The following is a 13,460-nucleotide window of genomic DNA, read 5'->3' on the forward strand; positions in this document are numbered from 1 at the left end:
AAGAAATGCTAAATAATAGAATAAAACTAATAATGAGATGAGAAATACCAAACGGAAACAAAAAATAACTGAGAAAATTGTACAACAAACAGAAGACTTTCTGAAGTGTAATTATTATACCTAAAATGAAAGAGAGGCTATTTCGTTAATGAAAAGGGAACAGATGTTGATAAATCAGAAATATGTAAAATGAAAATATGATTACCTAAATAAAACCAGTGTCATTGAATCCATTCTTACTCATATCAATTCTGTAGGACAAAGCTAAAACAACCCTTTAGCGTTTCTACAATTGTAAATTTTTATGGAAGCATACGGTTTCATCTTTTTCATGTAGAACAGCTCGTGGGTTTGAATCACCAACCTTGCAGTTAGTAGCACAACATTTTACCCACTGCAATACCAGGGCTTCTTGCTTAAGGTTATTTTGATAATAACAAACCTGAGTAGCTGGACCTCATTCAAAATTGTCAAAATTTAAGCAAGGATTAGTGAGTGGGAAGATTAAGCCAAACAATTTACAAGAATAACAAAACCCAAAGTAATCATCACCTTCCAGTAAATTCTGACCTGTGAACAACCCTGTAAGGCAGCAGAACTGCCCCAGATGGTTTCTACGGCTGTAAATCTATATGGATGCAGACTGCCTCATCTTTCTCCAGTGCACAGCTGGTGAGTTCAAACCACTGACCTTCTTTTGGTTAATAGTAGCTCGCTACTCTGCCACCAGGGCTCCTTTTGTAAAATCAAATAAAAATCCACTGACGTCAAGATGATTCTTACTCATAGTGATCCTATATAGGGTTTCTGAAACTGAAAATGTTTGCCAAAGCAAACAGCCTCATCTTTCCCCTCTTGGGAGTGTCTGGTGAATTTGAACTGCCAACTGGGCAGTTAGCAGCCCAAGGCCTAGGCCACAGATTCAGCAAAGTACCTTTTTATAAAGATAGAACCCTCAAAAATAATTTTAAAAATATTGTGAGAGGGTGTAATTGAGAATCATGAACAGGAGATCCAGAAGTGTCTAATTTCCTCTGATAGGACTTCTAGGATGGAAGGAAATAGTTTTTAAAAATATGTTAGAAATTTCCTAGAACTGATGCAAACCATGTTGCTTTTAAGCACTAATTTGTAATGAACAAAATGACTTACAAATATTAAAAATGTGGTTACATTTCAAGATGCCAACATACAAAGAAAAAATTCCTAAAAGAAGTTTCTAGAAGCAAAAATAGATTTTCTCAACGGAAAAAAATCTGTATTGGCATTAGATTTTCATCTGCCACAGTTGATGCATGAACACAGTGTGGGGGTATTTTCCAAGTTCTGAGGTGAAATAATTTCAAACTTTAACTTACTCTAAGGCTGGTAAGTTGGTTAAGCAAATTAGAAATATTATCAGTCATGTAAAAATTTAAACTGCAGCAGGGTCTCAGGAATGTCTTACTACCACAAAATGTTTTATATCATAGATAGCCAGAGGCTTTCTCTTTTCATTTTCCATCTCTGCTTATAGATTTCATTTCTCTCTTTCAGATTATATTAAAATATGATAACTCTCAGTAGGCCTCAAGTTTCTTTCACATCATTTAAACTCCAGCCAAAGGCAGATTAACTTTTGTTTTTCCTTTTAAATGGTAGTAAAATATACGTAATGTAATATTTGCCATTTAAACTATATACTCCAATGGGATTTATCACAATCACAGTATTCTTTAATCATTACCACTGTATCTAATCGCACTTATTAACATGATTATCAGTTAGGCTCCCAACACCAGGTCATTATGTGAAAATCATTATCGTGTGAAAATGGAGATGGCCACTTGAGATCACAATAAAAGGAGGTTGGTCATACTATTGCATAACTGCCAAATTACAAAACGGTTTTACAACAAATTACTGAGCCAGTCAAGTTGATCCATAACCTTAGCCATTACAACTAGACCTATTCTCACCTCACACTTCATCATTCATAACTGACAAATATATGCTCTTAATGTGCAAATATCTGCTCTTGACATTTTAAAAACAATTGTTATAAATGCAAAATATTAGCTAATGAGACTGTCAATAAGTAGGGAGTAGAGTATTTTCTTCTAAAATGTTTTTATCATATCCCTCCCCCCTTACCCAACACACACACACTAGATAGAAACTCTGTGCCTATTGGACAATATTTACCTGTTTCACAAACCATCCTGAATGCTAATCTACTCTTTGTCTTTATATATATGTCTACTGAAATATTAAGATACCTAAAAATCTACAGATAATGTTCCATAGGAACTATTAATTTACAGCAGTTAATCTGTGAAGAGATTGTGTACTTTAGCTTATCACTAATTCTTTCTTTTTCTTTTTAGTCAGTAACTCAGATGCTTATTGCTTATCTGGCACGCCTTTCAACTATTGCTGGGAACAAGATCAACTGTGGACCTGCCCTTACGTGGATGGAGGTATTACCTAGTTCACGGTTATTACAGTTTGTTTTAAATGTATCGACTCAGGCAATTTAATTTGGAATTTACCATGTATACTCAAGTATTATTCGACCTGAATATCAACCGAGGCACCAAATTTTACCACAACAACTGCATTAAAAATGTGCTGAAAAACTGGCCTTATACACGAGTATATATGGTAATATAAAAGGCAATTGCAATAGCTATTGAATTTCTATCACTTGTGGGCCAGTTTGTTGTACTGTGGTGGTTTGTATGGTGTTGTGATGCTGGAATCTGTGTCACTGGTGTTTGAAATAATCAAATAACAGTAGGGTCACCCTACGTGAACAGGTTTCGACAGAACTTCCAGACTGAGAACAGATTATGAAGAAGGAATAGGCTGTCTGCTCAGAGGACTATGTAGGCCACTGAAAATATTTTACAGCAGAACATTTTCAGAGGTAGTGCCAGAAGATGAACCCTCCAGGTTGGAAGGAACACAAAGTAAAGTCAGCTGTAACGAGGTAGATAAAAGAAAGACTTTGGGACCATAATTTGCTCATGGGGCATGGCTCAAAATGAGAAGAAAGAGATGCAAAAATTTATGAAAATTTGGAAGTTGAAATTGATGAAGCATGAGTCTAGAAAAATTGGAACTCATCAAAAATGAAATGAAACATATAAATTGATATCCTGGGCAAACAGTAAGCTAAATCGGACTGGTATTGGCCATTTTGAACCAGAAAATCATATGATTTACTATACTGGGAATGACGGATTTGAGAATTATTCAAATTTATGTACTAAGCACTAAAGCTGGTGATGAATAAATTGAAGAATTCTACCACCATCTTCAGTTTAAAAATGATCAAACATGCATAAAAATGCATTGATAATTATTTGCAATTAGAATGCAAAAGTTAGGAATAAAGAGAAAGGAATAATAGTTAGAAAATTTCACTCAGTGTTAAAAACAAAGCTAGAAATTGAATGATAGAATTGTGCCAGATCAACGACTTCCTCTTCACAAATAAACTGCAAGTATACAGATGGACTTCTCCAGGTGGAATACACAGAAATCAAATTGACTACATTTGTGGGAAGAGACCATGAAGTTGCTCAATATCAGCAGCTAAATTGAGGCCAGGGAACAGATTAGCCTTAAAAAAAACAGGAAAGAAAGAAAAGATCAAAATTGATGTCAAAAGAGACCCTGAAATTTGATCTTAATATTAGAGTAGCTAAGGTAAATAGACGAAATAATAAAAAAGCTGAACAGAAAATTTCAAAGGGCACTCGAGAAGACAAAGTAAAATATTATAATAAATTGTCCAAAAACCGAGAGTTAGAAAGTCAAAACAGAACATGCTCAGGATATCTTAAACTGAAAAAACTGAAAAAATTTGAAGCCTTGATTTGAACATTGATAGCCTGTGGGCAAAAATATTGAACAATGCAGAAAGCATCAAAAGAAGATGGAGTGTGTACACAGTTACTGTACCAAAAAGAACTAGTCAACATTCAACCATTTCAAGAGGTAGCAAATGATCTAGAACCAATGATACTGAAGGAAGAAGTTCATGCTGCACTCAAGGCATTAGCCAAAAACAAGGCTCCATGAATAGGTGGAATAATAATGGAAATGTTCCGGCAAGGTAATGAAGCACTAAGTAGTACTCACCCTTATATGCCAAAAAATACGTAAGATAGCTGCTTGGCCAACTGAGTGGAAGAGATCCATATTTGTATACATTCCAAAGAAAGGCAGCCTAATAGGATGAGCAAATTATAGAATAATAGTATTAGTTTCAGGAGCTCTGGTGGTATAGTGGCTATGGATTGGGCTGTGGTCCGCAAGATCAGGAGTTTGAAACCACCAGTCCCTTCTTGGGGAGTAAAGTGAGGCTTTTCAGTTCTGTAAGGAGTTACAGTCTTGGAAAATTATAAGGACAGTTCTACTCTGACTTAAAAGGCTGTCATGAGTCAGAGTCACCTCAGTGTCTGTGAGTTTGGTTTTTTATTTATCATTAATATCATATGTAAGTAAAATTTTGCTGAAGATCTTCTAACAACAGTTCCAACCATTTATCGGCATTTGGCTGCCAGAAATTCAGGCCAATTTTGAAAAGAGAACACAGAACAAGGGATATCATTGCTGATATCAGTTGAATCTTGACTGAAAACAGAGACTACCAGAAATATGTGTATTTGTGTTTTATGAGTATGCCAAGGCATGTGACTATATGGATCACACAGACTATGTATGGATAGCCTTGAGAAGATTGGGAATTCCAGACACTTCATTGTGCTCATGGGAAATCTGTATGCAAGAGAATACTGCATGTTTTTTTTTCTCCCAACACTTTTATTGGCACATAATTTACATATAATACAATTGAGTAGTTCAGTTGTTCAGTCTTATTAAGGGGATTTATACAATTACCACCACACCTATCTTAGAGCATTCCATTCCATCCACCAACTGCATGGTTTTGAATAAGGTATGCGTCAGGAGTTGTGTTCTCTTACCATACTTATTCTTTCTGTAGGCTGAGCAAATAATCAGAGAAGCTGTATTATATTGAAGAGAATTCAGTGTCAGGATTGGAGGAAGATTTATTAACAATCTGTGATCTGCAGATGACATAACCTTACTCAGTTGCTTGTGAAGTTTAAGAATTTTGGCCTTCTGTGTGAATTACAACTCAATGTAAAGAAAACCAAAATCCTCACAACTGGACCAGTTGTGAGAAAGGAGAAAAGATTGAAGTTCGCAAGGATTTTGTCTTACGTGGATCCACAATCAGTACTCATTATGGAAGCAGCAGTGAAGAGATCAAATGACAAATGCGTGGGATAAATCTGCACAAAACTTCATTAATGTGTTGAAAAGTAAGGATGTTATTTTAAGGTGAAGGTGTGCCTGAACCAAGCCTTGGTATTTTCAATGGTCTCTTATGCATGTGAAAGTTGGTCATTGAATAAGAAGACTGACGAAAATTCGATAAATTTGAATTGTAGTGTTGGTGATGAATATTGAAAGTAGTAGGGACTTCCAAAGGAATAAACAAATCTGTCTTGGAGGAAGTACAGTCAGAATGCTCCTTAGAAGTAAGAATGGCAAGACGTCATCTTATGTTCTTTGGACATGTTATCATGAGAGACCAATCCCTGGAAAAGGACATCATGGTAGATAAAGTAAGGGGCAGACGAAAAGAAGACCTTTGACAAAATGGATCAGCACAGTGGCTACAACATTGGGCTCAAACATAAGAACAACTGTGAGCACAGTGCAAGACCAGGCTATATTTGGTTTTGTTTTACCTCAGGTTGCTGTGACTCAGAACCAACTTAATGACAACTTAATAAATATAACAATTGAATTTCAAGAGCCAGATATTAGTTTAATCTTATCTTCTGGGGTCATATTTTTTGTTGTTTTCAAATCTATCTTTCTTTGATGCACATAAACACAAATTTGAATAACTTTTATGAATCTAAGTTAATACTGGCTTATTTTTGTTTTTATTATATTAAAGTACATATTTAATTAGGTGAAGTATCGAATATATATTTTCAATTGATTTAGTAATTTTCAGTCATTTAGAGACATGACAGTTTCTTTTTTTTAATCATTTTATTGGGGGCTCATACAACTCTTATCACAATCCATACATCCATCCATTGTGTAAAGTGCATTTGTACATTCATTGCCCTCATCATTCTCAAAACATTTGCTCTCCACTTAAGCCCTTGGTATCAGCTCCTCGTTATTTCCCCTCCTTCCCCGTTCCCCCTCCCTCATGAACCCTTGCTAATTTAGAGATTATTATTATTTTGTCATGTCTTACACTGTCCGATGTCTCCCTCCCTTCACCCACTTTTTTGTTGTCCATCCCCCGGGGAGGAGGTTATATGTAGATCTTTATAATCGGTTTCCCCTACCCCACCTTCCTTCCACCCTCCGGTATTGCCACTTTCACCACTGGTCCTGAAGGGATCATCTGTCCTGGATTCCCTGTTTCCGGTTCCTATGTGTACCAGTGTACATCCTCTGGTCTAGCCAGATTTGTAAGGTAGAATTTGGATGATGATAGTAGGGGTTGGGGGGAGAAGGAAGCATTTAAAAATTAGAGGAAAGTTGTATGTTTCATTGGAGTCTAATTAGCAAATTAAACCCAAACCCCAATCCTATAGGAGATTATAATGTTTGAAAACAAATGGTCACATCTTTCTCCACTGAAGTGGCTTGTGGGTTTGGACTGCTGACCTTTCAGTTAGTAGCCAAGTACTTAAGCACTGTATTACTAGGCCATCTTCAATAATTATACCCCAAAACAAAACCCACAAGAATAACTCACTGCTATAAAGTCAATTTCAACTCATAGCCACCCTCTAGGACAGAGTAATGCTGTAAATCTTGACAAAAGTAAACCACCTCATTTTTTTTCTATAGAATGTCTGATGAGTTTGAACCATTGACCTTTCAGTTAGCTTAATGTGGTAGGGATTCTGTCAGTATATATATGGGTATATGTTCTCAATTTCCATATGTAGCATGATACTAATTGTTTATTTTTCTGCCTCCAGTGCAAACATGGAAGGCAGGATGAAAAATAGAATAAGTTTAGAACTTAGAACATGCCAACTTACATCGAAATCTTGACTTTTCCTTAATTGGTTGCTTGATCTTGGAAAAATTATTTAATCTCTTTTACCTTTAATATCTTTACCCATAAATATAGCTGGGGAGATGATAATTACATTCTAGAATTTTGAGAATTATATTGAATAATATATTTAAATGTATATCTCAATGACTGGACTCTATTAAATAATCATTGTTATTTTTCTGTTTATTTGTTGTATTTTAAAGACTGTGGGTCTCTAAAGCAACTTAAAGTTTTAAACTTAAAGTTTAAAGAAACATCAATCCCATGTTGTTAATGTGTCTCATAATGCACTTTCTTTGTACAGATTGATAACAAGGGGAATCACCTTCTAGTTCATGAGGAATCATCCATTAACACACCTGCTGTTGGTGCTGCCCATGTTATCAAGAGGTATACTGCTCGGGCCCCTGATGAACTGACTTTAGAGGTAAATGACCAAAGAGTGCTAGATGCCATCAAGTTCTTGCTTCCTCGACAGCCTCATCTTCAATCATTTCTTAATTTAAAATAAAGTCTAGTCTCCAGGCTTTTCTACTGTTCCATTATCTTCTCAGCCTGGAATGTCCTCCATGTTTGTTTAAGGAGTGTCCTCATTGTTGAAAACTCAGCCTATATGTTCCACTTCTCCTGGGAAGTCGTTCTTAATCTCCCTGATCAAATCCATACCCCACCCCAAACAAACAAACCTGGACTGAATGTCATTCTGAATTGTTCCCTTAACCTATCTCTGACCTATCACTTATTACATTTAATCTTAATTATTCTATTTATTAAGCAATGATTGTCCTAAGAGTAAGATCTGAATCTTGTCTTTGTATGATATCTAATGATACCTTCTGCTTAATTTGTGTTAAAAGATTGAGCAAAAGAACAGATAAAAATGGAAATGATAATTTATTGCTGTCATATGTATATAAAAGGAGAGGAATTAAGTTTCTTCCTCTAAAAATAAATGTTGGCTGACAAGAGACAAAGAAAATGCTGACAGTTACTCAATTTAAGAAAGAACAATCAAATTGTTACTGTATAGAATTTGAACTGTTAAACTAAACTTTGAGGTTCAATACACATCTTCAGAAGTGCCTTTGTTAATAAGTAGGACTTTATGAGGATGGCTTGTTAAGACTTAAAAACATTAAGTTTAAAACAAAGAATAAGCAAAGAAAAGTTTCTAAAGGAAATAGTATAATTCATCTATGTTTTATGATAGATAGGAGCACTTACTTGGATTGAAGAATGTAACTTCAATTAATGTGTGATTTCAAACTACTATTGTAATTCTTATATAACTTTGTACAAGTTCATATAAACTTAATAGATTGCCTTTAACAATAAAGGAAAGCAAACTGGGTCAAAATGAACGGTACCATCAATTGATAAAACAAGTATAAAACTTTTTTTTTCTAATCATTTTATTAGGGGCTCATACAACTCTTATCACAATCCATACACACATCAATTATGTAAAACACATTTGTACATTAATTGCCCTCATCATTCTCAAAACATTTCCTCTCCACTTAAGCCCCTGGCATTAGGTCCTCATTTTTCCCCTCCCTCCCCGCCCCCCCATGAGTCCTTGATAATTTATAAATTATTATTTTGTCATATCTTGCCCTGTCCGATATCTCCCTTCACCCACTTTTCTGTTGTCCGTCCCCCAGGGAGGAGGTCACATATAGTTCCTTGTAATCGGTACTCTCCTTCCAACCCACTCTCCCTCTACCCTCCCAGTATCGCCACTCACACCACTGGTCCTGTAGGGATAAAACTTTTTACAGTTGAATTTATTACAGTTCATTAGTGATGCTGTAGGACATAGTAGAACTACGTCATGAGGTTTTAAGGCCTGTAAATCTATGAAAGCAAACTTCTGTCACATTTTCTCCTGTGCAGCAACTGATGGGTTTATACCCCTATTCTTTCAGTTAGCAGCTAAGTGCTCAGAAGTATAGTAGCCATCAAATTTCCCTTGTAGTAACAATAACCTAGAAATTTTAGACATGTTCCGTTTTTTCCTATATGATTAAGTAAGATATCAAGTGCTCAGTACAGTGTTTGGCACAAGGTAAGCACTCATTAAATGTAGCATTAGTAAAACTATTAGTTTTCTGAATATAAGTATTTAAACTGTGCTCACTGAATGTAGTAATAATAGAAACTGTCATTTAAAAAAATAAGTAATCGCATTTAAAAATATCCTTTTTAAGAGAATCTGATATTGTCAGGTATAGCAAAGTATTTTTAACAGAAGTAATGATGATATTATATCTATCATTCAAAAAATTTACTGTGTATACCTGGCTTTCTGAAGTTACTGCACTTGTGCGTTGGATCACGTACAATCTTTATGCTACTTAATTCTTCGTACATCATGCCTTTAAAGAATGACTTGATTATTAATTCTTTAAAGAAAGAAGTGGTTAGTTTTTCTAGATATGATTAGCCAGAGAATAAGGTAATACTTCTATATAAGATAATAAAGCTTTTGTAGTGTTCTCACTTAAATTCTAAATATAACAACTGGTTAAAATATGTCAAAAAACATTTTATTTAAATTATGTTTTTGCTAGGTGGGAGACATTGTTTCTGTTATTGACATGCCCCCCAAAGTCCTAAGCACATGGTGGAGAGGCAAGCATGGATTTCAGGTGAGCAACAAAGAACTCGGGGTGGAAAGGTCCCAAGAATAGTTTTTGATGCCTCATTTATGTTTCTAAGACAAAGCAGAAGAAGTTGTCATCAGAAAATTTGATTGTCATTATCATCTGTTTTTCTGTGATGGCAATGAGCTTAAATTTATCTTTCTAATGAATATGCTGGATGCTATTCTCTATCTCTCTAAGCAGTGAAATAACTAAAGTGTGATAATAACTATTACATAAATAACTTTATATTTTAAATGTTGAAATGTTGTTTTATGCCATTGAGTCGATTCTGATTCATCATGACCTTATTTAAAAACAAAACCTCACTGCCATTGAGTCCATCTGCCAACTCCTAGTGGCCCTATCGTCGCTCTATGTGACGGGTACATCTGACCCACAGGGCTTCTGAGGCTGTGGTCTTTATGGGGACAGATTGCCAGGTCTTTTCTCCTGAGAAATTACTCTTGTGTTCAAACCACTGACATTTCCTGTAGCAGCTTCCCATTGCCCCAACAGGGTTCCTTATATCATCAATAGAAAGTAAATATTCAGATTTATAAAATGTATTTCATTGTCCTTAAAATTTGAAACAGTATATCAGAGTGATTAGGACCATGGATTTTGGTGCCTGATTGCATGGGCTTTAATCTTGTGATATTTTGGAAACATTATTAACTTCTCCCTGTTTCAAGGCCCCATTTGTAAAATAGAGATTATAGGACTTATAGGACAACAGGAGGTTGTCATAAAGGTTAAGTGTATGAGGATAAAGTAATGAAAAGTATTTAGAACAGTGCCTGTATTATAATTTTTCTCAGCAAAAGTGAATCATTTTGTTTTTATTTTACTAATTACTTTTTATTCACTTTTTTCCTATACAAAAGCATCTATAGAATTTTTTAAGGTTTTATTTTTAGTGAAAATATACTCAATATATCTCCCTCTCTCCCTCAAATCCATGGAAATACATAACAAAAAATCCACTACTAATCCACAGTTTCTAAACATACTTACCTGTGACATTGATGAAAATTTTTTTTCATTTTAATATTGTCATTTGTGTTCGATATTATCATTTGTTCTTCACTTCTTGGCCCTTGAACCTTCTCCTCTATGCTTTAAAATAACTTGGCTTTTTAGTCTTTATATATCTGTAATCCTTAAGAGTGACCAGCTTCACTCTTTCAGCTAAACTGTTACATAGTTCAAAGGTGATTTGGGGAGGTAGTTTCATTTAATGTTTCAAGAGTAATATAAGAGCATATTCTCAGGGACTCCTCCATACTCAGTAAGTCTGAATTCTTTAAGAATTTAGCATAATTAATTAACAAAACATTAGTGCTCTTTAAATATATATATTTCATAAGATTAGGAAATAATAAAATATCAGAAAGAGCCACATGAGAACTGTATTCATAAGGTGAATAACTAGTGATTTTTCTTTGAAATTTGAAAAATCACCCTATTTGATGAAATGATGAAACAGGAGAATTGTTGAGGTGGAGAAAAGCTCATTGCTAACACTTTTCCTGAGTATTTTTATGCTAGAGCTTTTACTGACTTCCTCAAAACACTCTCTTTCACCCTCCAGAAAGTCAACATACAGAATGCCTTCAGCAGTCCCCAAAACTGTTGCTAGTCCATTTTTGGTCTGCTTTGATTGTCTCATGTCCTACTCTTGGTAGCCCTTGTTTTGATTATATTGTGTCTTTAGGATCATAATGTTAAGGTCATGCTTCATCTCTTGTTACAGTTCACTGAAGAAATTCTTCAGGATTTTCATTTTGAGCATCATATTCTCCCTTTTTGAAACAAGCCCATTGTAAACTTGTGGTTTCTTTGGATCATTGTTCCTCTAAGCTTTTTATCAGCATTAGTGATTTCACTATTTTCTTCTACCCAAACTTTATCATACATTTGATTTTTGTTCTTCATTTGTAGAAGAAAATACATTTGCTCTAGTTGGAGTGTTTTTTAAACTGATGTCATCTTTTTCTTACTCCCTCAAACTAGATCCTGTTCAGACATGTTTTGTCAAGTTAGTATGTTTATTTCATGCAAACATTTTTTGAAATCTATTTTATATTATGCATTTCCCAGGAATATTTTGAAAGCATCCTTATAAGTGTACATATTTCTGTTTTTGCGACTTCTGCTAGATTCCTAGACCTAGGCGTGGAGTTGCTGGGCGCATGACAGCTCTACCTCTGATTTGTTGAGGAAGCACAGCACTGTTTTCCACAATGACTATACTATTTTATCCTCCCACTTGCAGTGGGTAAATTTCTTCACGTCCCCTTCAACTTTTCATTTTTGTTATTGCTATTATTGTGTTGTTGTTTTTTTCAAAAAAAATCTTAGCCATCCTGATGGGAGTAAATGATATCTAATTGTGATTTGGAGTTGCATTTCTCTGATGGTTAGTGACACTGAGCATCTTTTCTTGTGTATGTTGGTTGTTTGAATATTCTCTTTGGTGAAGTGTCTATCCTTGCTCTTTGCCCAGATTTTGATTCGGCTATTGGTGTTCATTATGTTGTTAAGTTTCTATGTATTTTAGATATTAGACTGCACATCATTACCATCCTTTTCTCTTATTAGTTGTCTCATCACTCTTTGGATAAAGTATTTTAGTCTATATAAGTATTTAGCTTTCATTAGTCCCTAGTTATCTATTTGGTCTGTTGAGAAGGAAAGATAATCATTATTTATTCCAGGTATATATGTAACACAGAGCCCGCATTCTCCCCCAATTTTAAATTTTCAAACAACTGAAATAATAGTTTAGTTTACTGATAGAACTGTAGGTAACAGAATCTTTTAAAGAACCTCTAAATGGAAAAAAAGATAAAATCCGAGCTGCAGTTTAATTTAAAAGTTAGGAGTGCTGGGCCTCAGGCCTCACGAGAAAGAGAGCATGCCTGATTGAATGCCACCACTCCAGCCTCCTGTTGCCCAAGGAGACGTCTGGAATGGTTGTGAAAATCCTTTAGGTTACTCATATGCCTCACTTTAGAATGTAGTAGATATATTAAGGGTCTTCAAAGAGTTCATGGAAAAAGTCCATTACCTTTGAATTCTATTTTTCCACAAATTCTTTGAAGCCCAAGCATTATACCTAAAGTTACTTTATAACTTAGAGATATATGACCCCTACCCTAAATTAAGTACCAGTTTTGAATTGATCTAGAGCAGTTAAACTGTGTGAAATATCAAGCTCCCTTATTTCCTCTGCAATTTGCTTTTAAGGGCTTCATTAGAGTATAAGCAAAGACAAACAGATTTAACAAAACAGGTTCAAAAAAGACTTTGGGCATGTGAAAGATGTTGGTAAAACTCAATAAAATAGATTTAAAGAACTTGATGAATATACTTGAAATTAAATCTAAGTTTTAGTTAATTATCATAAAGTAGTCCAAGGGAGCTATTTTCATTCTTAATATTACCAATAATTTTTTCACCACTGATTTTCAGACTTTAGTTACGAATCACTAGGGAAACATTAAAAATATCAAATTCCAGGCCCTAAGCCCCAAAACTTTGTTTTAATAGTTGTGGGATTGAATGTAAGATACTATTTTTATCTGGCCAGGACATTCATCAGAAACAGTGCTAACTATGTGGTGTTGGTAAGTCTGCTAACCAGTCAGTGCTTCATAAAGATTTGCATTTTATCAAGTTCTATCAAATAC

The 13,460-nt window shown here is 34.7% G+C and overlaps 1 protein-coding gene across 1 annotated transcript in view; it reads left to right on the forward strand.

Moving 5' to 3' along the window:
- Positions 1–13,460, forward strand: part of ARHGAP32 (Rho GTPase activating protein 32) — a 176,173-nt gene that overhangs the window by 66,419 nt on the left and 96,294 nt on the right. The window contains exons 7-9 of the mRNA XM_045283644.1: positions 2,367–2,459; positions 7,425–7,547; positions 9,694–9,771. Of these exons, the coding sequence (XP_045139579.1) occupies positions 2,367–2,459; positions 7,425–7,547; positions 9,694–9,771 (294 nt within the window). The remainder of the gene's footprint in view (positions 1–2,366; positions 2,460–7,424; positions 7,548–9,693; positions 9,772–13,460) is intronic.

This window comes from Echinops telfairi, unplaced genomic scaffold, assembly GCF_000313985.2.
Source record: "Echinops telfairi isolate 266 unplaced genomic scaffold, ASM31398v2 ScPeMD7_7465;HRSCAF=8503, whole genome shotgun sequence".
Classification (NCBI taxonomy): Eukaryota; Metazoa; Chordata; class Mammalia; order Afrosoricida; family Tenrecidae; genus Echinops; species Echinops telfairi.